This window comes from Botryllus schlosseri, chromosome 4 (assembly GCF_051294905.1).
Source record: "Botryllus schlosseri isolate E-star chromosome 4, Bs_hap1, whole genome shotgun sequence".
NCBI classification, from domain to species: domain Eukaryota; kingdom Metazoa; phylum Chordata; class Ascidiacea; order Stolidobranchia; family Styelidae; genus Botryllus; species Botryllus schlosseri.
In genome coordinates, this window is record NC_137239.1 from 16,818,167 (window position 1) to 16,845,173 (window position 27,007).

Below are 27,007 nucleotides of genomic sequence, written 5' to 3' on the forward strand. Positions count from 1 at the left end.
TAATGTCATCAGGAGATTATCACAGAGAGTTGTCGGTCTCACCACATCTCCCTTAGCACCAAAAATCTTATGTGGCCTGATTTGCACTCCATGTTATGGTATATGTTATGTAATAAATTAGGGGAATACACCTATCTTCCAGCCCTACATTCACAGTTCAATGCAACGCAAATATTTGTATTAGTAATAAATCATTGCAGAGACGTCTAACCTAGCTGAACTGTTTAAAAAACACAGATAGCGTTAACGACGAGAATGAAGTCGTACAAAAACAAATCGGTCTGTCCACAGCACGCATAATTGATGAAATGCTGGGTTTATCAGAAATGCATAACTTCGAACAAGCCGCATAGTGTTCTCACCCCGCACAAATGCGAGGGAGATCACAGAAGGCTTATACACCATTCCCCATAACCCTTTTTGGATCTACCGCGCCGATGCCACAGTGCTGGACCCCGTTTGATAACGTTTCATACTTGCGATGGCGATTGCCGACAAGACTGCCTTTCGTCGCAATCGCCAAGTCGCAAAGGCGAAGCAACGCTCCCTGTTCGATTACTCTTCCGAGACAAGTTCGTGAAGCCGCGCTTCAACCAGGTGAAGGACAGAGTCATGAATAACGCCGTTTTCATACCATTCAGTCGTTGCGTCAGCAGAATCGGACTAATCAGACAGTAAAGCAAAGGCAGCGGGATGATGATATTGATCACAATGTCTCCTGGCTGGAAATCTTTTACCGCGAAGTCCAGAATTATCAGAGCCATTACTGGAGCAGTGCAAAGCACAAACAGACCAAGGAGCATTCCCGGGAACTTGTGCGCTGTTGCGGAACGCCGTCGCTTCAGTCGGGTGTGACTTACTTTTTTCTCCGACGAGGCACTGCCTCCATTATCTCTTAAAGGGTTTTTATCACTAGCCACTTCGAAGCTATTGTTGGGGTCTGCACGCTGCGGTAACGAAATTGCAGCTTTGCAAATGACGCCAAGCAAAAACGCGCATTCGATAAACCAGACGATGGCGATAACCAACAGATAACTCTTTGACATCGGTGTGTACAAGCTAGAGCATCGCTCGCCTTTGCAGAGCGGGGTGTTCTTGAGATACAGTGTACAGGTGCATTGCTCAGTACAGTTCCAAGGTGACATCGAGAGCAGGCCGAAGACTACTGGAAATATCCACGTTGCCGTGATAAGTATCAATGCCTTCTTCAATCGGAACTTCCTCGTGAACCTGAAACAACGATATGTGGATTGGAAGGTTGATTGCGTACCAACTGAAACAGATAACATGAATTCGCACAGTGAGACGCAGCATAATCTAAACATCCGCCAACTTCGCTGTCGATGTTGGAAAGGGTGCGGTCATGGCTAAAATAATGACTGCAATAACAAACTTCGGCGCCTTGGATATAGCCTAGTACACCTATCAGATAGGGTAGGGTTGCATTTAAAGCCAATGGTGTAATAAAACACTATGTATAAAACATGTTTTAAACAGTGTTTCAAAAAAAATCAGAAGACGTCACAATTACAGATTCATGATGTGATGACTAGAAAAAAATCAATTAAACAATAGCCATGTTTTAGACATGGTTTGTTTTGAATGTAACCCTACTCTAAGATATACTGCGATGTCACGTCACACACATTTATTCTTAGGATGAGCTCAAACATTTTGCCATGCCTTCAACCAAACACAAGTCGCAAATATATATGCAGGTGTGGTCTAAGTAATCAGCGTCGTCACACGAGTAGAAGTAGACGCCACGCCGTAAATTGCTACTCATTTGCAAATAGTAATTTCTATGACATGTCCAACTACGTCAAGTGGAAGTAGAAAATAGTAGATAGGAAAAGCGCTCAAGTAGTTTCGTAAGTAGATTTAGATTGAGGGGCGCATACCTTAACTGGGTAATCAAAGATGGTGATATACTTTTTAAATTGCAGGGACCATCTTCGAGACTAACGCACAATGACAAAAAAACAAAATAAAAGTTACGCACATACGAGGGCTATTTCGCGCAATTTACAAAATCTAAAAGGACAAGCAGGCATAGTTTTGCTTGAAAAATTGAAAAATATCTAGTAGAAGTGGAGTTAAATTCAATTAATTGCTAAACATTTCATCCATTTCAATACACCACACAACTGCGATACAATGAGAGATAAGGAAGGTGCCGAAACGACTTGGAGTAGTCTCCGAAATCAGACACAAAGGGAAGCATGCACACTGAATGAAAAGTAGAATAAGATAATAAAAGGACAGGCGAGATCGATATGTCAGGTCTTGGTCCGGCAAACTAGAGGGCTAAGTAGGCTAGTATTGACTCGGCATATAATGTCTGTATTTTAACTTGAATGTGGACATGCTCGATGACTGTCGGATAGCCGGTGAGATACTGTCCCAAACTGCAGGTCCGGCATATTTGATGGATCGATGATCTTTTTTGTCGACCATATATGGTAGTTGGACGACGTGGACGCGCGAGTGTTGTACAGTTGTACTTATGTACTTTTGATACCGAGGTAAAGAAGGCATTGAAGTTTTCGGGGCAGTGACCGCAGTGTAACTGCTACATAAACTTGGCAATTTATAGTTTCCGCATAACTCTCGTGTTTAGGACACCGAATTTTTTGAGCAGTGATTTGCTGGACACACATCCTGGCCCGTGTGGGGCACTGGCTACGATAAAGAGGACCTGATGTTGTAGATTTTGCAGTGGCTTCAGTGCGCTAACACTGGCAGCCCCTTACAGATGATGCCATATTGTAACTTTAATTAATCAACAAAAACAATTACTTGAGAAAGCAAACCAGCTTTACTTGAGTATACTCCGAACAGACAGAAATTATTTACTGACAGCCTTTGGTATCAATTATTTCACAGTGAGTGCTATATAGAGCAATTCAGAACAGTAACCATATTCTACCTAAATTCGTGCACAACGCACAAATTTAATGGGTGTAACCAATCACACACACCTCTCGAGTGACTTGATCATGAATTTTAATAATGCCACCGGGAACAAAGTCCGATCTTTTCTGAACAATTTTCGCTCACAATTCGACAATAGTCAGTCAACCGTCACAGCCGGAAATTATAGGTGACTGTTAAGTGTCGAACTGATCTACTAGAATTTGAGGAATGCTCCAACAATCTGGGATGTCCCATTGTTGTATAACTGGATCTATACTACGACTAGAAAGTCATCCAATATGACGGTTATATCATTCATAGGACAACAACGCAAAGATCTGGCATACCTGTTGCCGTTATTCTTCAAATTCATATTACCAGATACAATTTTCCCTGTCATAATCACATTGTCTTCGATTGCGTAAATCAACAAGCCGATATTTCCACACAGCATGAGACTGAATCCAGCGGTGATACCTGCAAAGTGGCGTGGAATAAAACTATGTTCCGTTCCCGTGGGACGTATCAATATCACATCATCGGAATGGAATTAGTAATACATACACTCATACAGACATGTGGTGAATCTCCATTAAATTCAGCTTTCCGAAATCAATTGTCTGCGGCGATACAACATTGCACCCGCAATGGAATTAATATGCTGTAAGCGGTACCAGTGGAATTTTAAATGCGCTTTCAATAATATCACATGGGAATGTTACAAATTGCAGTAATCAAGGGTTGGTATTTATGAACAGGTGATTGGTTGGCGTCACATAACACTGTACTATTAACACGAGGGGTTAGTAAAGAAATACTTCTGCTCTTTCGGATTACTCGAATAGGTTTTTCCACGGCTGTAAGGACTCGAGTCGCATTTTTTTATTGACTCGACTTAATTAACCCTAGTCTTTTTCTTAAAAATGGAAAATTTCTCGACTCGAGTCAATTTGTGCATTGACTCGACTGGGACTCTGGTCATTTCGCATGACTCGGACTCGGACCAGTTCATATGACTCGACAAATTATATAGGACTTATTCAAGTATCGTGTATCAGAACTGTTAATTGAAGAAACAGGCCCAGATACTGTCTTTTTATTTTCGAAAACCTTGTTTAGAGTACGAAAAATGATTATATTGTGAATCTGAGGCCTTCGAACCCACCCAGGAGTTTTACAGAGTGACTTGAACCCAGGGTTGTAATGACCCGAGACTCGACTCGACTCGAGTCAGACTAGAGTGGCGATTTTCTGGTGACTCGACTCGACTCGACTCAATTTGTGTATTGACTCGACTGGTACTCGAGTCATTTCGCATGACTCGGACCAAGTCATATGACTCGATACTGGGTCTACGAAGACAGGCATTTCGATGTAATTTCGGAGAATATTAAAGTTATCGCAGTATTATTATTTCATCTATCAGTACTGGTACTTGAAAAATCTACCAAAAACCGTTAAAATTGAGGAAAATCGGTGTATTATGAAGGCGAAGCATTCGATATCACCGAGCTGAGTTGTTTCACATGACATTAACTCGCAACTGAACCGTCAATACAATGACTAGCGACTCGGAACCTTGCGACTTGGTACAACCCTGGAGTAAGCCAGTGTTCATCACCTATACTCAAATGGTTATGCTTTTTCGACCAATTCCGCTAACAAGTAGCGAAGTAGCCTGGTATCACGGTTACTGAATGCACTTCATAGTGTCGTTACTCTTCTTGCGTTGGTCGCCAAGATGCAGTTTGCAATTTCGGATACAGAAACCTACGATAACCGCTAAATGTATGTGACCTCTCGAACACATCTACCTTTTGAAACTTACTTGCGTATTTTTCCGACGTTCATTTTGTACTTCATTTTGTACTTCGCATGTCTTGTAAATCACTACTACTTGCACTCAAGTAGAAATATATGATCTCACTACTAATTCTACTTGGGTTGAAATGGGACTACTTTGCCCACCTCTGAGGAGTAACCAAGTTACATATGATGTACACGAGTCGGCATCCAATGTACGATGCATACGGACTATATTCTGGCCGTTTGTATGCAGGCATCAAATGGATCTCTATCTATCCGGTTATAAATGTATGAAACGATCTGATAGTTCTAGGGATTAATCATAAAGGAATTATTTGTATTACCACGTGATTCAAGTCTACGTACGGAACACCAGTGCTTAATATTGATTGCTCGATCACAAAGAACTATTTTTTCATCAAGAATTCAACAGTTTTGTATTTGGATTGGTACAATTGTACATGAGGTTATCCCAATCTATGAAGGATTTCGTTATAAAATGCGGTGATTGAATGACACTGCAACGTTTGTTCTGCATTGCAACTGTGCGTTATAATGGGCAGACAAGCGACGCACGATGAAACTCATCGTTCCGGCCCCATCGCCGGATATTAGAGACAATACATTCGCGTATAACATCCTGCCTAAGGCATCAATTAAGGACGCACTACAAAATACCCCGTTTCGAAGAACTGGCTAAACAGAACTCCATATTGGTCAACGCCCGTACGCATGGAGATTGCAGTCCGTAAATATTGCACCAAAATCCCAGCCAACCCTCACAAAGCAGTATCCGATTCAGAAGGAATGTTTTCTAACAAATATATAGAGCTTCTTGCAGGTACAGAACTTCAATATACAATTGAATATACTATTCAATAGTAACAAATATGAGTATCCAGATATCGGTAGATGACACAAAATGAGATAATTCCGTCAAAAGTCAAGGAAAACTTACTTCGAGTACGCGTTTTGACAGTTTAAGTTAGCAGGAAGATGATTTCTGTTACTAGATGATCCAATCTATGACACATTTCCTCTCGTTTACGGTCATCAGCATCGTTTTCTCGAGCGGACTACTGCTGGCTACTTTTCGCGGTATAGTCCCGTCGTTATCATACGACATTTCGACCACAACAACAAAAACATCACCGGCGATATATAGTGTCATAAATGAATACAGGAACAAGGATGCGTTAAAAAACGCAACTATCATATGGTAGGCCTACCTGCTTATTTTACGCCAGGCATTTTATGAACTTTGTACCCGAAACGGCAATTTGTGTGGCACTAGCTCAAATTTCTACAAGCCGAAAGCATCAGAATATATACTTATTGCATATCAGTGTGCTGACCTCTGCTGTTCCCTTTCAGATGCCAGTTCATAAATGCGAGGTTGCATGTTATCGTATTATTCGGTCGAAACGAAAATGATATCAATGGCAAATGAGCTCATAAATATTGAACCCCAACCTCCCCCGCGCACGCCACTGCGCATGCACATGACGTACCACCACCACATGCAGTCACAATTCGATTATTTGATCGGGCCTAATTGCCTGTAACCACTAACCAATGATGACGTGCCATCACAAACCATGTACGAGTTGAGTGTGTGTCGTGACCTCCAGAGAACCTCTGAGACTGGCTTAGTTAGAAACCAATGGGTTAGAGGTAGTAGTACATTGTCAGACAACTCAATAACGCTGAATAGTCAATATATATGCGACTGGACATGTTTTACAATCGTGTTATTGGAGGAACGACCGGGACGAAGCTCCTTAAAATACACGAATGGAGCATTTCTAGTTCTCTACTCTTTTCGTTCGATTAGGTTTGTAGTATTTCGATGCAACAATTCTTCACGGTTACAAACATCCATTGTGCGTTTAGATTTCGACCGACGAGGTTACATTCTCGTGCAATTGTGTCGTGAACTTCAGGTGGAAACGGGACCGTATAATACGCAATCCAAACTACAATATACATGCAAAACAACTGACGAAACAAATGTAATTTCCAAGTATAGAAGCGGTAGCCTGTAACAGCTCAATGCCTATTTAGTCAAGGCTTGCACCATGAAATATTTATGATTGTTCTGTAGCAGACATGGCTTGTACGTCAATGTGATTTTGTATTGATGACGTTAATAGAGAAATACACGTGCGCAGTGAATTATCGGGAGTCGTCAATGCCCATGTTTGTCGAAAATATTAATATCATTACGAGAGTTCTATATTATTTGAGGGTATCCTATAAAATCCACGGAAATACAGTGCAGCCACCACATTGCTAATTATAAAATTGGGTGCCACAAGGGACAGTCCGTGACCATCCCCGTCGCATACCGAAGTCCATTTGAATAAATAAATTCATCAAAATCAGGTTGGGAAAGACAGATTTTCATCAGAATCTTGCGATCGAAAACCTGATTGCTACGCCGTACTCTAAAACTGCATATTCCATTAGATGCAACGAGCATGATACAGGATTCAATCTATGCGGGATGACGCACATCGTAGACATGAAGCATTGTAAGCATGAATAACGGGTTCGCGCACTCGTCGTGGTATCACGCAGAAAAAGTTCAAGAGCTGATGTTAATCACCAATTCGCAACGACACGAAGGAAATAGTACGAACGATTGGAACAATTAGCGAACATCTACATCGTAATCATCGTGTCGATAATATAGCGACAGGCTCGATGCAATATTGTCAACTGCGTCGCTGTACAATGTACATTGTACAGTGTACAACTGTACATCGTGAAATCAAGCAGCGCACGCCGAGTGTCGCCGATTGACATTCTCAATTACGACAGCGACTGATGCCCGACTAGCGCACAGAAAGTCGACATCTTCATGTAAAGATGTAAATTTGTGACTTCACATAGTCCCAGAGGAATTTAAACTAGTGAAGCGTTCGTACGAGTAAGGCAACTCAATCATCCGGTGTAATTATGAAAAAGATGCAAGTAGAGTCAGAACACCAACTTGCTCAAGCGAAGCAATGATTCGGAATTGATTGAGATCAGAGCTTTTTTTATTCTGTTTACTACATTATGAATAGGCCTACGCTGCGACTATACGAAGTGTGCACTATTTTTCGTACATTTTAAGCCGAGTCTTGATAAGGGCTGCCCAAACTTTTTCACTCGCGATTATGGCTGGGCAAAATCGAATACCTGAGTGATTCGATCCTGAATCACGTAATATGTTTTAAGTCGAGTCGGGTAATCGAGTATCACTCTCATTATGTCGTCATAACAGAATGGAAGAAGTCAATGTTCAAATATGTACCGTTTATGCCACCACAAAAATATAATGCCTGTTATCCATCACATAAAAGATACTTTTTGGTATTTTTTCGACCATTTCGATCTCATTCGACTTGGTGACAATGTTGTGGGATGATCATGAGTTCAGAAATGTGCTACGTCCAGTAACCTTGGTAGGTTTTGTACTATATGTTTCGTATGCTACGATACCGCCAATTCAAAGTTTAAAGGCTTCAACAGTGAAAATTAGTATCGAAACTATAATTCTCGTTGATAAATAAAGTTTCAGTGGTGAGCAACGTAAACTTTCAGTACTTGAAAAAATCGATTTCCACTACCCGACTCATATCATTAGAATTAATACTCGATTCAGACTCGAGTACTCGAATCATTGTGCCCAGTCCTAATCGCGATACTTTTTATCCTCGTAAATTTTTAATATGGTATGGTAAACAGCGCGGAATAAATGATACTTCACCCAAGAATGTTTTGATGTTGCGACTCCTAATCCTGACAACCTTTAAAATGATATATTTGATTGACATAAATATCGTGATTCGGAAGGCTCGGATCTATTGCGACGGATGTTACGCCTTCGTGCGAACAAATACATTTACGGGATTACATTCTTTGAGATGTGACTTGCATTCGACCGTTTCGTAATGGCGTCGACGCCTCTCTGAATTACAAGCTTTCGGACCCGTGTTCCTCCAGTTTCAGGTTGTTTTCGCGCACCAGTCTCAATGAGAATTAAGTTGCATGCTTAACGAAAATTGTGTATTCCGCCGCCTTCTAACCTAGAGTATATGCTATCCAGGTAAATGGCATTTTCTTTTGTTACACAATTCTGCTTACACCTCCATCACAATGTGTGAAAACTAGTCCAATACACCAGCTCTTCAAGAGATACATCCCAGGGGTAGAGCGGATTCTATTTTCGCGTGCCATTCCAAGAAGTCGCAAAAAGTTGGCATACGTGAGCCCACAGAACCCACATGACATCCATTGTATCTATCTCTCGCTCCTTGTCATGCATTGTAACTGGTGTGAAAAAAATTGGTTCCAGAAAGTGCCGGTAGCTTGATTTGAGTATAGGCTATATGGGAATCTGTTAAATACCATAATTTTTCGACGGCTGTATTTACAGATTCGACGACAATGACCGCACCACGGTGTCTTGAGTTCGTTAGTTTCGGTGGTCGATATCTAGTCTAGATTTGAGTCACGATGGCACTCCAACAACGATGTTGTTTCGGAACTCCACATCCGGTTATTGTGGTTCTACAGAACGCAATATACATTGTCGAGTCTCTTACTGCTAGGAAATCCTTTATTCAGCTTAAACAGGCCCGCTGTCAGCGTTACATTACTGGTCTGCCTATGCTAATACAGTGGGAAAATCCGGCAAAGCATAGACTATGTATGCCATATCTATACCAACCTTTCGTCTATATGCGTTTATATAATACTGTCTTATATGATTGAAAAACATAATATAATATGCAAGGAGGATGCATAGCGCGCCCGCAAGGGTCGCGGTGCTGATGCATGGCTGCTATCAACCTAACCGATTGCGCATGGGTTGGCTATATGCAATATGCATGATGTCAAAACATTCACGTTCGGATACAGCGTACGCTATCTATATGCGAACGCGAGGAGTCGGCCATTGATGGCAATAGCAACGTGAACAAAACAAACACCGCTGTTCGTGCGAAAATTGACCACACCGTTTCACGTTTGTTTTCACATTTCCGCAAATCAATTCTCGTCGAATTGTCGAGGAAGTCGCTTCGGAACACGATCCTTCGACGAGTCAATCAAGCCCGGATTTCTTACGAAGTGGCCGTTTAGGCATCTCGCTTTTCTCGACTTCGCGGCAAACTCGCCACATCGGCAAACGGGACACGTGTATGAAACAGTACACCGCGTTTCCTCCATATTCAAAAAAGCGCGCGGCTTTGCCGAAATGGAAATGGCGAACAACGAACACGATACCGCTTTCAGGATGCAGATCCATATGCCGCTGACAAATCTCAACTAAGTGCACGCCTTGGCTGTTTCAAAGCAGCGCTTTCCTCGTTGTAATGGAAGAGCGTGGTAAAACCGAGCACCCGAACGGTTCGGTTCCAAGTCGAGTAATAAGCTACAAATCGAGCCGAGCATTAGATCACCACTCAATATGAAGTGATAAAAATAAGATGCTTTATACAGGAGTTCTATGCGATCGTTAAGTAAATAATTCCAGTGAAACTTGACCTGAACCAAAAATAGTTATCACTTCGTTTACACAACAATGTGTGGCAAGATAGCGTAGTGGTGTAATACTTTAACACGTTGTGTCGGACAGTAGAGGTTTGCAAAATTCTACTTCGCGGTGAGGAAAAATATCACTTCTACAATTATAATACTCGTTGATAGAATGTCTCTCATTGGCAAATGACGTAGCACATCATAGGCTTACCATACGTCCTCTTTTAAGCGGATGAGGACTTATCCTCTTTTTTGACTTTTTTGAAAGTGTCCTCGGAGGACGGCCTTTTGTCCTCTTTTTTGAAAATTTAGGTCAGATTTAGAGCAAATTGCGAGTGATATGCCTTAAATTAGTACAAAAAACGGTATTTTGAGCTCTAAGCGCGGAGAGATGACCTTTTTTTTATTTTTTTAGTCAACCGGTCATAAAGTGGTAAAAATTCACCGGTTTTTGAGAATTCTACTCCAGTTTTGCAAGTCTCAAATTTCTGAAAACGTGTCCTCTTTTTAGATTTCCAAAATATGGTAAGCCTAGCATATCAGTACTATACGTCATCTCGCACTATTCGACTAGAATCACGAAAATTGATACTGGATTTGAATTCCAGAACAAGACTCGTTGTTCCCAGCCCTAGTATTCATTCAAAGGTCTGGAAACCTTACTTCAACGAGAATATCGTACAACGCAGAACCTCGCACCAACGACAATCGTTTGCAATGAAGCTTTTCCGTATTCGCATTTCTTTCACGATGCCGGACTGTTGCTGATAATCTTCAACTTCATTCGAAAGTATTATAGCAGTGGTTCCCAACCTTTTTGTCCTCGCGGACCCCCTTTGGACCGTCACGGACCCACGCCGACCCCCGCAGTTTTAGTAGAAATTTAGCTCAATTATCGTGGAACAGACGCCTGTCTTATGCAAATATTAACTGTAGGCTAGTGATAAAGAGCAACAAATGACCTTTCTTGAAAATAATATCATACTATGTAGAAATTCGGAAGTTTTATGTGGCGAATTTTGTAGCTGCATTTCCCGAAATACGCGGTCCTGTCTTGAAAATTCACGCCGTCGATTAGATATGAACGAGGGCAGAAAATCCATTTTCGCAAAGATAGGCGGTGGCGAATGTAATGATTACGTATACCGCTTCAGACGACGCTTTGGAGTATGGTATATATAGCACCAGAATTGAGAAACGGAACACATAACGTCCAGCCTAGCCATTTCTATCTGGCAGCTCATCCTGTAGTTATTCTGCATGGAATAGCGGTTATATAATGTCACAGGAGAAATAGTTTTCTGCAACATATTTTTAAACCCCCAAGAAAACAGATCTACAGCAATATGTATGTATCACTAGGCTATCGGCAGTTGAAACTAGTTTGCTCAGTAGAGTATTTCATCTTAGAGGGCCAGAATGTTTGTGCGAATCCTGAAGTTTGAGCAGTTATGAAGTGCGACTACGTCGTGATGTCTATATTCCAAAAATACAAATTAGGTTGTCAACCATTTTGCAAACGTGGGAGGTTTCGCGGACCCCCTGAAAATTCGTCGCGGGCCCCCCGGTTGAGAACCGCTGTATTATAGCCATATTCGAAATGTCGTCACTGTAATCAATTGGAACGGGCACAACAATTCAATACTCGAATCCGAATCAGGTATTTATTGTTATGATTCGAGTCGGGCCGTGCGAGACAATTGCCTTCCTAATACTGGAATTATGCGTCCATTGTCACTTAGAGTAACATTGCCATCGGGGATTATAGTTTCGACTCTAACGTGCATTCGTGGATCCTTGAAATTTAGAATGGTCGTATCCCACGCTGCAGCATCTGGCACATGCCGCACTAAGCTGAGCACGTTACTGGAAACGAAATTTCTGTGAGTCTGGTGATCGACCCACAGCATTGTCACAAACAAGGTTGCATTTCAAACAAACGGTGTGTTTTAAAACACTTTGTTTAAAACAACAGTGTTTTGAAAAAATATTGTGTCGGAAGCCCTTTCCGTCGAAGGAGCCATATTGACCCTATATTTTCAATTATCAATACCAATCCATTGTGATGTCACAATTAAATAGTCATGACGTCATGGCTGAAAAAAAAAACACAATAAAAACATGTTTTAAACAATGGACATGTTTTAAATGCAACCATAGTCACAAAGAACAATGGAATGGGTCTAGTCAAAACAACCATAATCTTTAATGAGGTTTATAACTGGCATTGTTTTCAATATGGTCGCATAAAAAGGTGCATATTTGAACTGTCCAAGTCAGGGGTTCTCAACCTGGGGGGCGGGGGCGTGAAACATCTGAAGGGGGCGCGAAGAAGCGGTCACCTGAAAAAAAATTGCGCGCTCCGCGCGATTTACCTCCAATGCACGCGTGTTTCTCTCTATATAGACCCTTTTTCATATTTTTTATTCTCTCATCAACATTTATAACCGACCATACCACCAAACAATCTGTTGGGGTTGCTAGCATCCCAGTTGGATTTTGTGATATGACGAGAAGGGGGGCACGAAATTTTTCACTATCAAAAAGGTGGGCGTGTCTAAAAAAAGGTTGAGAACCACTGGTTCAAGTCATAATGAGTCCTAATCATAATTAGCCGACTCAGGTACTCGATATTGAACAGCCCAATTAATCACATTCCATAGTCGATGCAAGCAGAGTTAGGCATCGATTTGGACGTGTAAAATCAACAAATCTGAATATTAGAGAGATTTGGATTCAGCAATGTCTTCAGACCTCATCCGATTTGGTGTTTGATATTGAGTTTTCAAAGAATTTTCTTATATTAGTATAGTCTCGGAAAAACGCGCTCATCACGTCACAGTTCTACCTTCAAGGGAACTGCCGTACTGGTCGTCAGGCATACCATTCTTTCAACGATGGTTACGATGAAGTAGTTTCAGGTAGGCCTATTCAACGCGCATGAATTATGGATTATGCGTGAGCGCGATGAGCGCACACCGTTTCCCAGTGATCTATCTGAATTACATAGCATACGCGAGCCTCTTTTGAGCACACACAATTATTGATTCGTTCAGGATTTCAATGGCGTGTGATTACTTTCAAATCCAAAAATGCGATTACTAATCGGCATTGCATCATGCCCCTGGTACGGTTGTGGCACTAGAGTTTGAACTTTTCTCGCAATACATTGTGAATGACAATGACAAAATTTCATTTTGACAAAATTTTGACCGCTTGTTTTCTGTCAATTGCGTTATTGTAAAACTGTTTATATATGCTGCCTATGCGTTCGATGGCATGTTCATAATATTGGATCAGACCGACAATGCAGCGAATTTCTCACCGATAAAATTCCTCCAAAGAAAGGAAAAAACTAAATAGTGGATACCAAAACGTGTCTCAACCATTTCGATGGTAGTTTTTGGAAAGTATTAGAGGTTATATTTAAATTTGAGGCAGGTGAAATATTTTAACAATGTCACGGATTCACTGTGACGTAGTCAAAGACGGCATCGCAATACGCTCTCAAAGTTTTGGAGAGGTAAATGTACTTTTCGACCTAATGGCTACACCACTGCATATCAAATCGTCAGTTTCCGGTCATAGTATGTTATCCACCCAGCCAGTAAGCATTTTAAATCTGTCGCATATGATCAAGAATTCCAGTTTAGAACGAAGGCCACCAACGTAGTGACGAGCGCCTCCACTACGCGCAACAGTCCTATATACACAAAAATGAAATCCAACGTTTTCGCATCCCGATACAAATACCATATGGTATCGGTGAAACATGATCCCTCCCAACATTTCGTATTGAATGCATTCGTGGTTCAGAAATGAGTAACCCATATATAGGCCCAAGTTTTGCCTTCATGTTCATCCGTAAATAAAATATACGCTGCATTCGAATTCAATTGGCTGATAAATGCACGCTACTGCGAATTCTATGAAAACGGCCCTATAGCTGCTCAGTGCTCAAGCAAGCTTGCTCCTACAAGTTCGGAAACTTGAAGAATCCAACCTGAGCAGTTGGGAAACATATGGACTTGCGACGCACCGACTTGGTGCAAAGCAGAGAGACGCAAGGACAAGTTATCATTAACGACATACACAGGCCGAGTCAACATGTGCGAATGCCGTCCGTATTAATTGGTATCACCTGTACCGTCTGCATTTATTTATTTGTAATAACTAGGGCGATTTGTTTTACCTTAAAAAACTTAATTTTGACCAAATTTTGACTTAACGAATGCAAATTAGGTGTTTTCCCATGTAATGTTAGAATTGACTCAAAATCTGACCAAATTTTACATGAAAAAACTTTATTTTAACGAAATCTGGCCTCATGAAGAATTCCAGTAGTTATTATATCACGTATAATGGCAGAAATAATTATAATTTGTTGTAGTACAAGGAAAGATGCTTTCCTACATGCTCGGGTAGAAAGTGTCTGTCCTTACTAAGGAGGTTGCTAAGAATGGAGGAAGAATGTAATAGTAATAACCATATCGAATCTTCACAAAATGCATTCCAAGGAATATATAAACTGATCTGGAGGGATGACTTTTATTACTGTTAGCAAGGCAACCTAAATGGTTATGTTTGGGATGACCTATCATTATATGACATACAGCAGCGATGCAACGATTGGTCATTCAAATTATGCACGGGAGTTCAAATCTTTTGAGAGTTCACTTTATGATGGCATGATAGATAGATCCGAGATATATGAAGAAAGTGGCTGCCAGATGCATTGCACAAGATTATATAGTTGAATACTTATTTCAGTCAAGCGTATGCATGCATGAGAGCGTGGTCAACATTCCAGTTTATTACAAACACTCCTGGGCTACGTTTAATTGGTATACTTTTTTACACGTCATAATCGCATGGCAGATGCCGATTCCGTAATTCCAAAAGTTTCGGCATCGGCCTGCATTTTATATTTTCATTCATACGAAACAACATTTCGGTGTAATTGCTAGCTGGATAAATATATAAGCGAGAAGATTCTATAAATCCACACCATACTGCGTGTAAAAGCAGGAAAGTTCTATTCCCAGAATTCCTGCGCGCTCGTACGAGATGAGATTTCACTGGACGTGTAACCGCGTGATCAAATGAGCAATTATATCGTAATAATGAACGAGAAACGTAAACTCACCTTTGCGGAAAGCCCACCAAAACGTAGGCTCTGCCGTCTCTATCCCGTAATAGTAGTTCAGGAAATGGTAGAATGCCCACAGGCTTGTCAATAGGTTTGCCGTCAGCGCGCTTGTGACGTACCGATACACATTGTTGTGTCGCAGCTTCTGTCGGTACAGAATTACCGCGAATAGAAACACCAAATTCTCAACCGACACCAGTCCGGGCCCGATGGACACGATGAGCAGATACGGCTTCCGCAATGGCCCGCAAATATCTTCTCCCGCGTCTTTATTATCAAGAATTAGCCTGCTTAGTCCGGTTGTATTCCTCGCCATGATCAATTGAGTATCGAAGGTTGACTGATGCGTACAAAATATAGGCCATCGGTGAAAAAATGGCAATAAAAAGTAATGAATGCTACATATACAAAAATAGTGAGACTGATAGTCCTCGGTAACCCTGTTCGCACATACAATACACTACAAATTCCTATAACCTTGTAATATAACACCCGGCTGATATTACAATTGAAATATTATGCTCCTTTGCGTATAATTCAAATTCGTTTGAAAGCGAGTGTTTAATGCATATGCTTGGTGAAGCCGTGACCAGAGGTGATCGTATTGTTTATAATCCTAATCATTTAGGGGTGCTATCGAAGTAACTTTGTCAACAAGGGCCGAGTTTCAGTAGATCACAAAGTTGCAAATACTGTTTATCCGTGCATCTTCCAGCATTAGTCGCTATTCGCCGTTAGTCGCAGAGATGCGTTTCGTAATCGAAAATTAAATTAACACCGCCGTGAACCCCTGAGTCTCGCTGTTCCTGTAACTCTCATATGCCACATAACCTCAAAGTAGGTTGAACTGCCTTAAGAATTATCAATACTATATGTTTTTTTTCGTGTGCCTGGCATAGAATCCTATGGCCCCCATTCTTCTATTAATGTCGATAAAGTTCTATGAATTTGTCGCAAGTTTAATGACAAAGCTTCTACCTACACTCCCCCAATCATTGCTATAGGCTTAACAATATATGATGGTAATCTGCCAGGAGATACCGCCAAGACACCAATGAGTGCTAGACTAGTTCAGATCTGGGATCTGCCAAGTTTTTGACGTGCCTAGGATTTATCTGGGCTTCTCATCGCCAGTCCCGCTGTATGCACTGTACAGTATACACGGCATCTTAACAGCCCAGAGGAGAGTGAGCCGAACTCAAAGTCGGCTGCAGAGACCGAAGGTAAGCATAAGAGCAAGATAGTGACCGAGTGGGTTGTGCGAGCATAAAGTCGTCCATGAAACCAAATCAAAGACACTGAAGTCCGTAAAATGCACTGTCGTGGCGCACAATGCTTGAACAGGCGATAAGCACCACTATCGTCGTGTCATAATAATTTCAGACAGCTCAACTCTTTCATTTTATGCCAGTCTTTTATACTTATTTACCGTAGACTTGCGGAATCACGTGAAATGTTATCTTCCTAGTATAAAACGATTACTTTCGCACGGTAAAGAAGATGTCGAAGTTATAAACCACACATAACTTGACATTTTACTGGTATTAAGAGGAGTCTGTTTTAATTAAGAGGATTACACTTAGACTCGTTATGATCTTGTAAATATTTCATGGATTTCAACGGTGTGATTAATGCATGAATCACAATTCAAATCGATAACACGGCATGGTATCGCTGCGGTGATAGCCATCACTGTCCTGAAGTTCCCAGTCTTAACACGGGAATTTATTCTTACCAGAAACATAACATAAACTCGCCGTACATTTAATGTTAATCTAATTCAAGAAGATCTTTAGAAACTTCTAAACACTTAACCGCAAAGTTTCTAATTATGTATATCTGGCATCAATTCAAAGTTCATGGTTGTTTAAATCATCCTGAAAAATCGCCTCAATTCGAAGGCATTGATTTTTAGCGCCTACGGAAATGCTTAGCGACCCATCTATTGATTGTTCTGTCCCGGGAGGCGCGATAATAATCCCAGCTAGCGCAAAAATAAAAAGATGATGAGAACTGCATTAATACAACTCATTCATTTTGAACAAATCAGAACCAGTCGACCACCAAACAAAGAGGCATCCAAGAAACCTCCAAAATCGATGATGCATAATTTCTGACGGAGCCATACGACCCCTGAAAGGCATTCCATCATAACCATTCCACCACTAAGCGTCGCGGTGATTATAAGAAATTATCATCGGTTAGTGATATCTCAATACGAATCGCATTTACCAATCATTTTAATGACTAGTCTCAATTCGATCATGACTTTGTAAACCTATTACACTAATTCCAATACTCTCGACATTGAGCTATAAAGGAAGCGATGGTGCGATTTTGCAGCCAACACCACTTTCCTGAGAACAACTTCATTTCATGTGGTAACAGTTTCTATTGAGTCAATTGCACATAGCACATTGGCAGCTGCGTCTGGCACCCTATATTATTTGCGAGAAGCAGTGCGTGTCGCCCTCGCCACATTTTACAACAGATGGCTGTAATGGCTGCAAGCTGTGAATTTCAGCAGCATAGCTGTACCCCCTTCTGCAGCCGGTAGCACGGCAATTCGCTCGACGTGCAATACTAGATGTTGCGACGTGAACAAAAGCTACTGCTGGTCGGTAGAGTATTTCATTTTAGGTCACTAGATCGCTTACAAGATTTAGCCCTCGAATATCTTCAACACACGTTATCAGAAAGGAAGCTGCGACAACGCGCCTATAAGTCACTTTCTGTTGGAAGCTATTTTAGGCAATATTATTTCAAATGACGAACGTGGTGATTATGCGAAGGTCATCGCGATGCCAAGTGCTGGAACAAAAACCTAATTCTCGGGTAGGAAAGTCTCCAACCTAGCATTACTAGAGTGTTATTAAAAATGAATGCATTTCGGCTAGTATATGTACTACATAGAATAAGCTAATAAGTCTGGTGTTTTGTGAACAGGTTTCATTCAGGAATCAATTTACGCTACTACGCGGTGTTGACCCAGCTACAAATAAGGTCGCATATAAAATAAATGGTGATTGAAAACACTTTGTGTACAACATGATTCTAACAGTCTTTTAAAAAATGCCATTGACAAAATTAAATATTTGCATAAGATATGTAATTATGCCATGACTGTGGAAATATTTTAGTAAAAACGTCTAGTATAGATTTGCACCCGATGTAGTCGACATATTCGAAATAGAATGGTTGCAACTTGGAACCCTCGAAATCGTCGTCGGTTCAACAGTTATAGCACGTATTTATATATCATTGGTACAGAATGGATGTTCTGATGATAATGATCGCCGACCGTAATATGTCGCATAACGAAGATATTTTGGGTCCATTTATGACAGGGGCCGGAAGCCTTTTTCGTCAAAGGATCCATATTTACCCTATATTTTCAATTGTCAAGGTCATTCCAATCTGACGTCACATTTAAATATTCGTGACGTCATGACTAAAAAAACAGGTTTTAAACTAGGGCCATGTTCCAAGCATGTTTGTTTTAAATTTATTTTTGTTGTAAATACAACCCTAGCTAGAAGGCTTGTTTCTAAGGCGAGGTTTCAAGGTTCGAGGTTGCAACCGTTGCAAAGCTCCCACAACGAGAGGAAAGTGTTGAAATCTCTCAGTGCGAAGACCCAATAATTCGCAGTTTGAAATCTTAAACTCTTATCGCTCCACCCGAATCATTACAATTGATACTAGACTCGGATTCGAGTATTATTAGGCCTAGGCCTAATTATTTCAAGAACGCCAGAGCATGCTGAAAATTTAGTTTAAAGGAGATTAATCTTTCAACACACTATACGTATTTTCAACGGTTTCAACGGTTAATGAAACACGATATAGTTCATCATCCGATACTTTAGCAAGTGATTTATACCATAAACTAACCCTAATCCTGAAATTACACCTTGCCGAAACCCTAACCTCACCGTAACTCAAATCCATCCTTCCCTAACACACGCCGAAGTGTGTCGTATGCTATATGTCGCATGCTCATTGCTCATTGCTCAGGTGTCCGCAAACATTTCCTCGGATCCTACAACGCACGACAGCTCTATTGTAGCTTCATTCCGGACTTATACATTTATAATAGCCATGGTAAGAAAGTATAGCCGTACACCGCAGAAATGAAAGTCAAGTGGTATTACCGAAAGTTACGTTTTCGGTCGTTCTCTGTTCTGCAATCAACAGTGTATGAAATTTAGCATATCATTAGTATCGAGAAACGGCGTTTCTCAGAACTCCAACGATGCCTAGTTGGTTTACTCTTTACAAATGATATCCGAGCCGACATCCTTACATAGCAGTCACAGAATGTGCTAGAAATGCATATCATCTTACGTATACAGAAACACCATCAATTTTTATCACTGCCAGCTTTACTCTCCTCGCAAACGTTACGTCTGTCTGCCTTACACCCCTGCTCGGCATGCACTGACATCAACCAAACATATTACAACCACCAACAGCCGTTTTTACTGCCTTCGCAGCACCGCGACGCCGTCTCTTCACGCCTGAGATTGTACCCTGCTTCATAATTCGAAAGTCTACTTACAGCGTAAGCAATGATTGCGGCTATCGATACATGTAGGGCCAATTACATCACGAATTACATCCACAGCGAGCTGACAGCGGCATAATCATGATATGTTGAGTCAGGCGCTGTCGTTGGGCGATGTCGTGTCATTTGACAAGAGGTTTTCTTATAATAATCAATTAAATGGCGAACAACGGCCAGACCAATGTCCGGGGAATAGAATAGTTCGTGCGCGTATTTCTCTTCTGGCAAAATAATCCGTTGAGTCATCCGTGACATCCCTCATCACTTGATTTCAAATTTGTATAGTATGCCGCCAACAATGGTGACATGGACGAGCATTCAACTGCGGAAGCTTTAATAATTCGAGTAAACTTAAAGATAGCGAAGACCTTGAAACATAAAATCACATCGTAACCATTTCGACGACCAGATACTCAGTGCCATCTAGGTACTCGGTGGTGGTCAGTAACGAAGAACTTCTACTTTTTCGGAGTATTCAAGCAATTTTCGCCTAATTGCACTACTTACGTGGAATGGTTACGTTTTTAGACTGCTTCCGCCTATAGTAGAAATGTATAAACTGCCAAAACTACTTCTGAAAATACAAATTGGAATTTTAAAAGTAGAAAGTAATTTTAGCACCAGTTTACGTCACATTATTGAGTGAATTTCTCATAAGTATCGTATGTATCTGTGAACTGTATCACGGTAGCCAAATATATTGATCGCGCCTATGTGTTGTGTCAACGAAATCTACTTGTATAAACTATTCGAATACTTTTCAGATATTTCATTGTCTACTTTCTACTTCCATTTGAAATAGTCTTGGCGTCCTGGGAACTACTACTACTTGAATAGCCAAGAACACCTCTTTGACCATCTCGACATATAATTAATTAATCATAGATCATAGTACATACTTAAATAACTGCATTTGCTCGAGTAAAAGCTGTCATTCCTGAGATATCTGCTTGCCGAATGGAACTATACGACTGCTGGGTGTATTTTTTCGCATTAATCAACACTTATGTTGAAGAATTGCGTCATGTTTGGACAGTCAAATATCGATTTTAAGTGAGCAAATTGCAAATGACATCACTTCATAAAGTATCATACGAGGATGTACGAATCTTCATTGTCATATCAATAAACAATAGGCTGATCAGTAAAGATCTCAATGATTTCTTAGTGGAACACGCACCGATTTATCAGATACAGAATATATAGCACAGTTAAACAAGTTTCATAAGCAGAACCACGAGCCAGGAACGGCCATAGAGTAAAAACTCTGATCGACACGCGTCATCAGAAGCACGGATCTGACAGCGAATATGTAGGCCGATATCTTCCGGGGAACATCTTATTATTCACCATTGGTATGTTACAAATGGTATTCCGGTCGGCAATTGCTCAGCAATTGAAGGCAAGTGATTTATATGTGCGTATTATTAATCACGAGTCATAAACAAGTCACCATGCAGTTTCTATTTGAATGTGCATGCGAATTTCGTTAACCTAGAATCTGAATGTAAACCGAACGCAGCGAAAACAAAGTGTGCATGTAATAGCTTTGTATGGATTATGAAAGTTCGTAACACCCGTTTCTATTGTACACATTTTCGCGTGCTCGCAATTTTCTAAGTAGTCAACAACATGTCTCAATCGCTTGTGTAGGTATATTTTTCTGCATTTCCTGATATTTGACCTTGAAAACTAGGACATTCTGCATTATATACAGTATATATCATCGAACGGTATCTCTAACGGCTCACCAAACCTATAGTTGAAATGATTAATAGCACATCGACCAGGGATGGTGCGAACGTGAGGATCACGTTCGCGTTCTGCGTGTGAACCTCGGAAATTTAGCGGTTCACCTTCACAAACGAGCCTTGGCACATTCTGCACAGTGAACCTTTTTCATATATTACAATTTTCACTTCATTTTAACATCTTTGGTTGATATTCATTGCATTTCAACTGCGGGATCACACTATGCACGGCGCTGACAGCATAAAAAATTCAACACTAAACGAGGATGCACCTTGAAAATCTCAAAAACTATACTTGCTTTGCTACAAAAGTTTACTTGAAATATCCAGCTTTCCGTTTGTGAGTATTTAGTAACTCTCTGCTGCGAGCTTGACCCGCAAAACCTTTCAAAAAGGTTCGCGTGAACGCGAACCTGAACCTTTCATAGGTTCACACCATCCCATCCATCTCCCAACCACAGGAGCCTTGAATCTTTAGTTAATCATATGATAGCATATGCTTCAAAATATATGGCGCAAGACTACGCACCTTCATGGGAACGACGTTTCTGTATAGGGGTGATAAATTCCCAGTTTTATATCAAAGCCGGGTATCAGAGTTGATAACAAAAACTGGTGACATTTACTTTATGTTCAAGACATCATTAAATGTTATGAAGTCATAATGAGTGATATCAAATAACATAATTTACTCGATTCTGCTCGAAACGAAGTACCGACTCGTAATATGTCCCGACCCTATATTTGCCACTTCATCTCTGCTTGTCCCAACCCAATATTTGCCACTTCATCTCTGCGAGTTCGTAAATACGGAGAAGTTGATGACGAATCTAATTCTATCCTGACGAATTTCAAATTGGATCATCCGTGCCATGCTGCGAGATTTTCTCTGCTAATGACTCCATGGGACATTCGATTAATTCAGTTACGCGAGACCGGACACCTTACTATATGCTGCCAGTTTGTACGTAGGCAGATGTACGGAGCATTGGGCAGTGTGTCAATTACATTCGGATTTATTCAAACATTCCAATCCGATTACATATGTTGCTACCGTTTTGTAATTGATTCTACATCCCATAGGGATTCAGAAAGACATATCTGCAGAGCACGAACAAGGTATCAGCTCTCATACTGATTGCAACTCCATGTAAGTGCCGGCTTACTTAGCTACAGCGAAACTGACCGTCGAGCAGTCGTATACTTGTTGAACTGCTAGAAGTGACATGGGATGGACGCCATGTCGACATCTAAAGAGGTCGAGTTACAACTATACCCGACAAATAAACTGCAAAACAACGCAACGGAAGCGTGTATTGTAAGCTGTGGAATGCAGTGTATCAATTCTGAAATCCCTGACTAATGGTAATGCTAAATCCACTTTTTACTACCGTGAACGAACATGGCATTAATAAAACATTTTGATTAATTATATCCATGACCGAAGAGCTGAAGCTGTATATTCATCTCAGTCGGCGCGGCATCTTATTTACTGCAATCATCGACACACACATAGCACATTCACTCTCGTCGTTGATTTGCAAATCAGCCATTTTGCAAAAATTACTCTCGTGTAGAGATCTCACTGCCGGTTTTCAGAAACGTGTAAAGATTTTGTCATTCAGTCATGATATTCTTCAGCGTTTTGAAATTCTAAAAACTCTTCACTTCAAACCGTAGACTGCGCTGGACCAGTGACTCCTATCCTTTTCTATTTTTCATCCGCCACTGTATATCCCCCGCCCCCTAAATGCAAATGAACACTAAAAGCAAATATGCATCAACTGTATATATTGATAGCATGTCTACGCTTTGGTGAGATAGTCGTTCTGTTTCCTTGCGATCAACTCCATACTTCGAGGTTCAAATCGAGCGAATGAACAACGTAGTTCTCTTTCAACTTACTCCAGGGCCCGAAGAGCATGGCTTGAGATACGCAGGTGCAAATGACCAGTACAAAATATCGGTGACGCTACTTATAGTGGCTCTAATCAACTTGTAAGCTTGCCACGTGTCAAGTACGTCGGGTGAGTATGCGATATATCAGCCATAAGGTAGCTTTGGAAATTGTTTGAGCGGTCTTAGGAAGGTAAGTGCTAAGTGCTGTCTTTCTCAATTCAAATCTGAACCTGGGCACCGTGAGAAAAAGTCTGACTGCCTCGTTACAATATTCTATCAGGCACTGAAAATTAGTTCCGCCGTTATTGTGACACACTTTAAATGAATTACAATAAAAAATTGCTAGGATTAAGACATGATTTCTGCACTTACGTTATAGCGAATCATATGCGTGTTTGGTGTTGAAACCCGGTAATGAGTTGTAGAGCACGAAAAATTAGTTTGCACCACTCTTGGTGGCATGTCCTCGGCGCTCGGCTGAGACTAACTGCTCTATTTGATCATCTTTCCATTTATAAAGTGAGTACGTCTTCATATGAGATAGATGTCCACGATTCATGCCATATATAGGATCGCTATAGACGGTACGAAATACGCTCGGTACGAAATATGGCGTACACGCATGGACAAGCGTGACTGCATAAGAAGCGTTTTAAACCATCTGCGAGTTCATACGTAGGCGCAGTTGATATCCCGGCGCATGGTTACTATACCGAACAGTTATAATAGCTATAACATATATCTATCTCTATGAATCAAGCATGGTGTATTTTGACCATAGCTGCACCCACCCATTTGTGCAATATTTTTTCTTGTACTTCTGTCAATTTACATCCGAATCGGCAAAGTTTTGTTTGTCTACCAACCTGGATTAACCTACGCACCTTTCCTGTTCTACAGGAAGCAATAACATGGAGCAATCCACCTGAGCTTCTACTTTAGCTGACTCACACCGTATATCAGTTAGATCATTATCAGATGATATATCCCACCGCAGCTAACTCAGTAAGCAAGACTAATATTATCACCAGTGGGTACTGAATCACATCTGATGCTTTTACCGTCAGCTCAGCATGCTCTTCACTTGGTTAAGTTGCACGCTCCATCCTCTCGTTGGGATGTCGATTCACACTGCGCATTATGAAAATCTACAGACCGCTGCACAAATTCAAAACGGCGGGAAATTGCAGCTGGAAATTACGCTCTAAAACTGCTGATCAGTTAGCTTTCTACTTCCTACGATGCTATATCATTCTTGCCGTCGATCAGTTTATTAAGTCTATATTTAAGCATGCGTTCCAGCAAGTCGTCACTGTCGAGCTATTGTGATTATCGTTAGCGGTGATTTACATATCCGTATGGATTGAGCTGCTGACTGTTACCCAGAACGGGTAGCGACATAGCGTAGTGGTACGATCCACAGCTGCAACAGCAATAAGTTGCGGATTCGAGCCAGACCAAGGACGACTCCGGAATCCCTACCCAATTGTTATCTAGGGCCCCTCCTCGCCACAACGCCTAGAAGCGGGCTACAATTCTGGACACTGTGGACAGCTACGGAATCAAAATGAAGAATATCGGTCTGACGTTAATGACCATTGCAGTCGAAAAAACATACCATGAATTCCACAAACAAAGAAATACAAATCAACCCTCATTATAGGAAAATAGGGTGTTAATATATAAAGATATTTTGGTATCAATCAGTCATCCCCGAACTATATATTGCTGAACTGGTCTGCTTCACCTGTATATTGGAGTGATCTTACAACCAAGTTTTCCAGTGGAAGTATAAGCATTGTATTAAGGAAAAGACGTGACAAAAATTGCTTAAGTTTGCAAGTGGTTGGTGTGGTATACAGCTACATATACTATGTATAGGAACTCTCAATGTTTCGATACTGATCCTATGAATAAACAAAATATTCTTTACCGTAACCATTACCGCCCATTATGAGGACTGGGGCAAGTTGCAATTTCACTATTTGAAAAGTGGCTGTGGCATTGGCCGCTCCACTGACGGATATGTCGATTGAAATTTTTCTCTTTATTCCAGAACCTCAAATAACAGCAGTGTTTGCCTACAAGCAAAAATAACCAATTACAATAGAGTAGAATCCTTTCGTTTGAGATGGTACAGTAAAATCACACCTTTATACTCATCGAGTCGATACCTGCCTGAGTCAACCACCCAGCAAGATAGCGTGGTTTCGTACGCCTCCAGAGCACAAACACAAAGACCTAACAAAACTATTTTGCAACTGTTCGTGTTCAACTGTGATCTATACATGCGCAACGCGCATGGACGCACAGTCGCACATGCATTTTCGCGGATTGCATCCCGACAACAAAGATCGGAAATCATCGGTGATTAACAACCTTAAGTCGTGACGAAAGGTATAAATTTTGGCTCCGATATTATACGGCTTGATCGGAGATATCCTAAAGCAGTGGCGGCCAACCCGTGGCCAAATGTGGCCCGCTAGAAGGTCTTGGGTAATCCGCAAGGTAATTCCCGAAATTAGTTATAATATCAAAAAATGAATTTACCGGGTAGTTTATTGTGAACTTGCAAGGCCAACCAAATATTTGATTAGCTTGACCGCAAAATTTGGGATGCTGATGACTAAAATATCAGTTCCGACGCATTGGCGTAGCCAGCGGCCAGCCACACTTTTTGTAGACCTTCGTATATGAACATAAAGTAGAATATTTCATGGAAGATATATTTAAATTGACATTTTTCTTGACACTTCGCGCGATTTCTTGACACTCAATTTCTTGCTTTCAGTATTGGTCCTCCTCCCGAAAATTAAAAATACGCCCGATTTACAGAATTGAGTCGTACTATATTTGCAATTATGAGAGAACGTGTCATCCTATAGGCCTACATGCTACTTCGCGTCTCGGCGATGAAACCTTTGCACGAAATGATAGACTCATCTTCGCCGAAATCTTCAATATTTATATGTCCAATGTCCATGCGCCGAATAGGCCTAATCCTGTATGTGCCAAATGAGCCCAGCGGCATACATAAGCGACCCGCAATATATGCAAGTGACATTTTTATTGACGGAATTCATTCAATTACTTTGACAAATTTTCGCGCTTCGTGGGGTTAGCACACTTATTTTACATTACCTAATTGTTATCGATTTCGATGCGTACTAATATAAGTCTTGTTTTGATCGTTACCTAATCCGGTTCACTCCTAAGAGGATTTAAAAAAATGTCATCAATATTCAAGTGGCCCGCGCAATGGTTCGTAAATCTCATGTGGCCTTTTTGGCCGAAAAGCTTGGCCGTTCCTGTCCTAAAGCGACATGTACATCTGCACGCGCCATTGTTTGCACCGTCGTACTTGCATTAATGAGAATATAGTGTATTTGT

At 41.0% G+C, this 27,007-nt stretch overlaps 2 protein-coding genes across 2 annotated transcripts in view; both read right to left on the minus strand.

Annotated features, from left to right (window-relative positions):
- Positions 1-27,007, minus strand: part of LOC145438243 (peroxisomal multifunctional enzyme type 2-like) — a 364,670-nt gene that overhangs the window by 109,471 nt on the left and 228,192 nt on the right. The window lies entirely within an intron of this gene.
- Positions 162-25,157, minus strand: LOC145438247 (uncharacterized). The gene is made up of 4 exons (XM_080315632.1): positions 23,990-25,157; positions 15,401-15,743; positions 3,264-3,393; positions 162-1,230 (listed from the first exon to the last, which is right to left on the minus strand). Exons 1-4 carry the CDS (start codon positions 24,077-24,079, stop codon positions 471-473), a joined length of 1,323 nt encoding a protein of 440 aa, XP_080171758.1. The 5' UTR covers positions 24,080-25,157; the 3' UTR covers positions 162-470.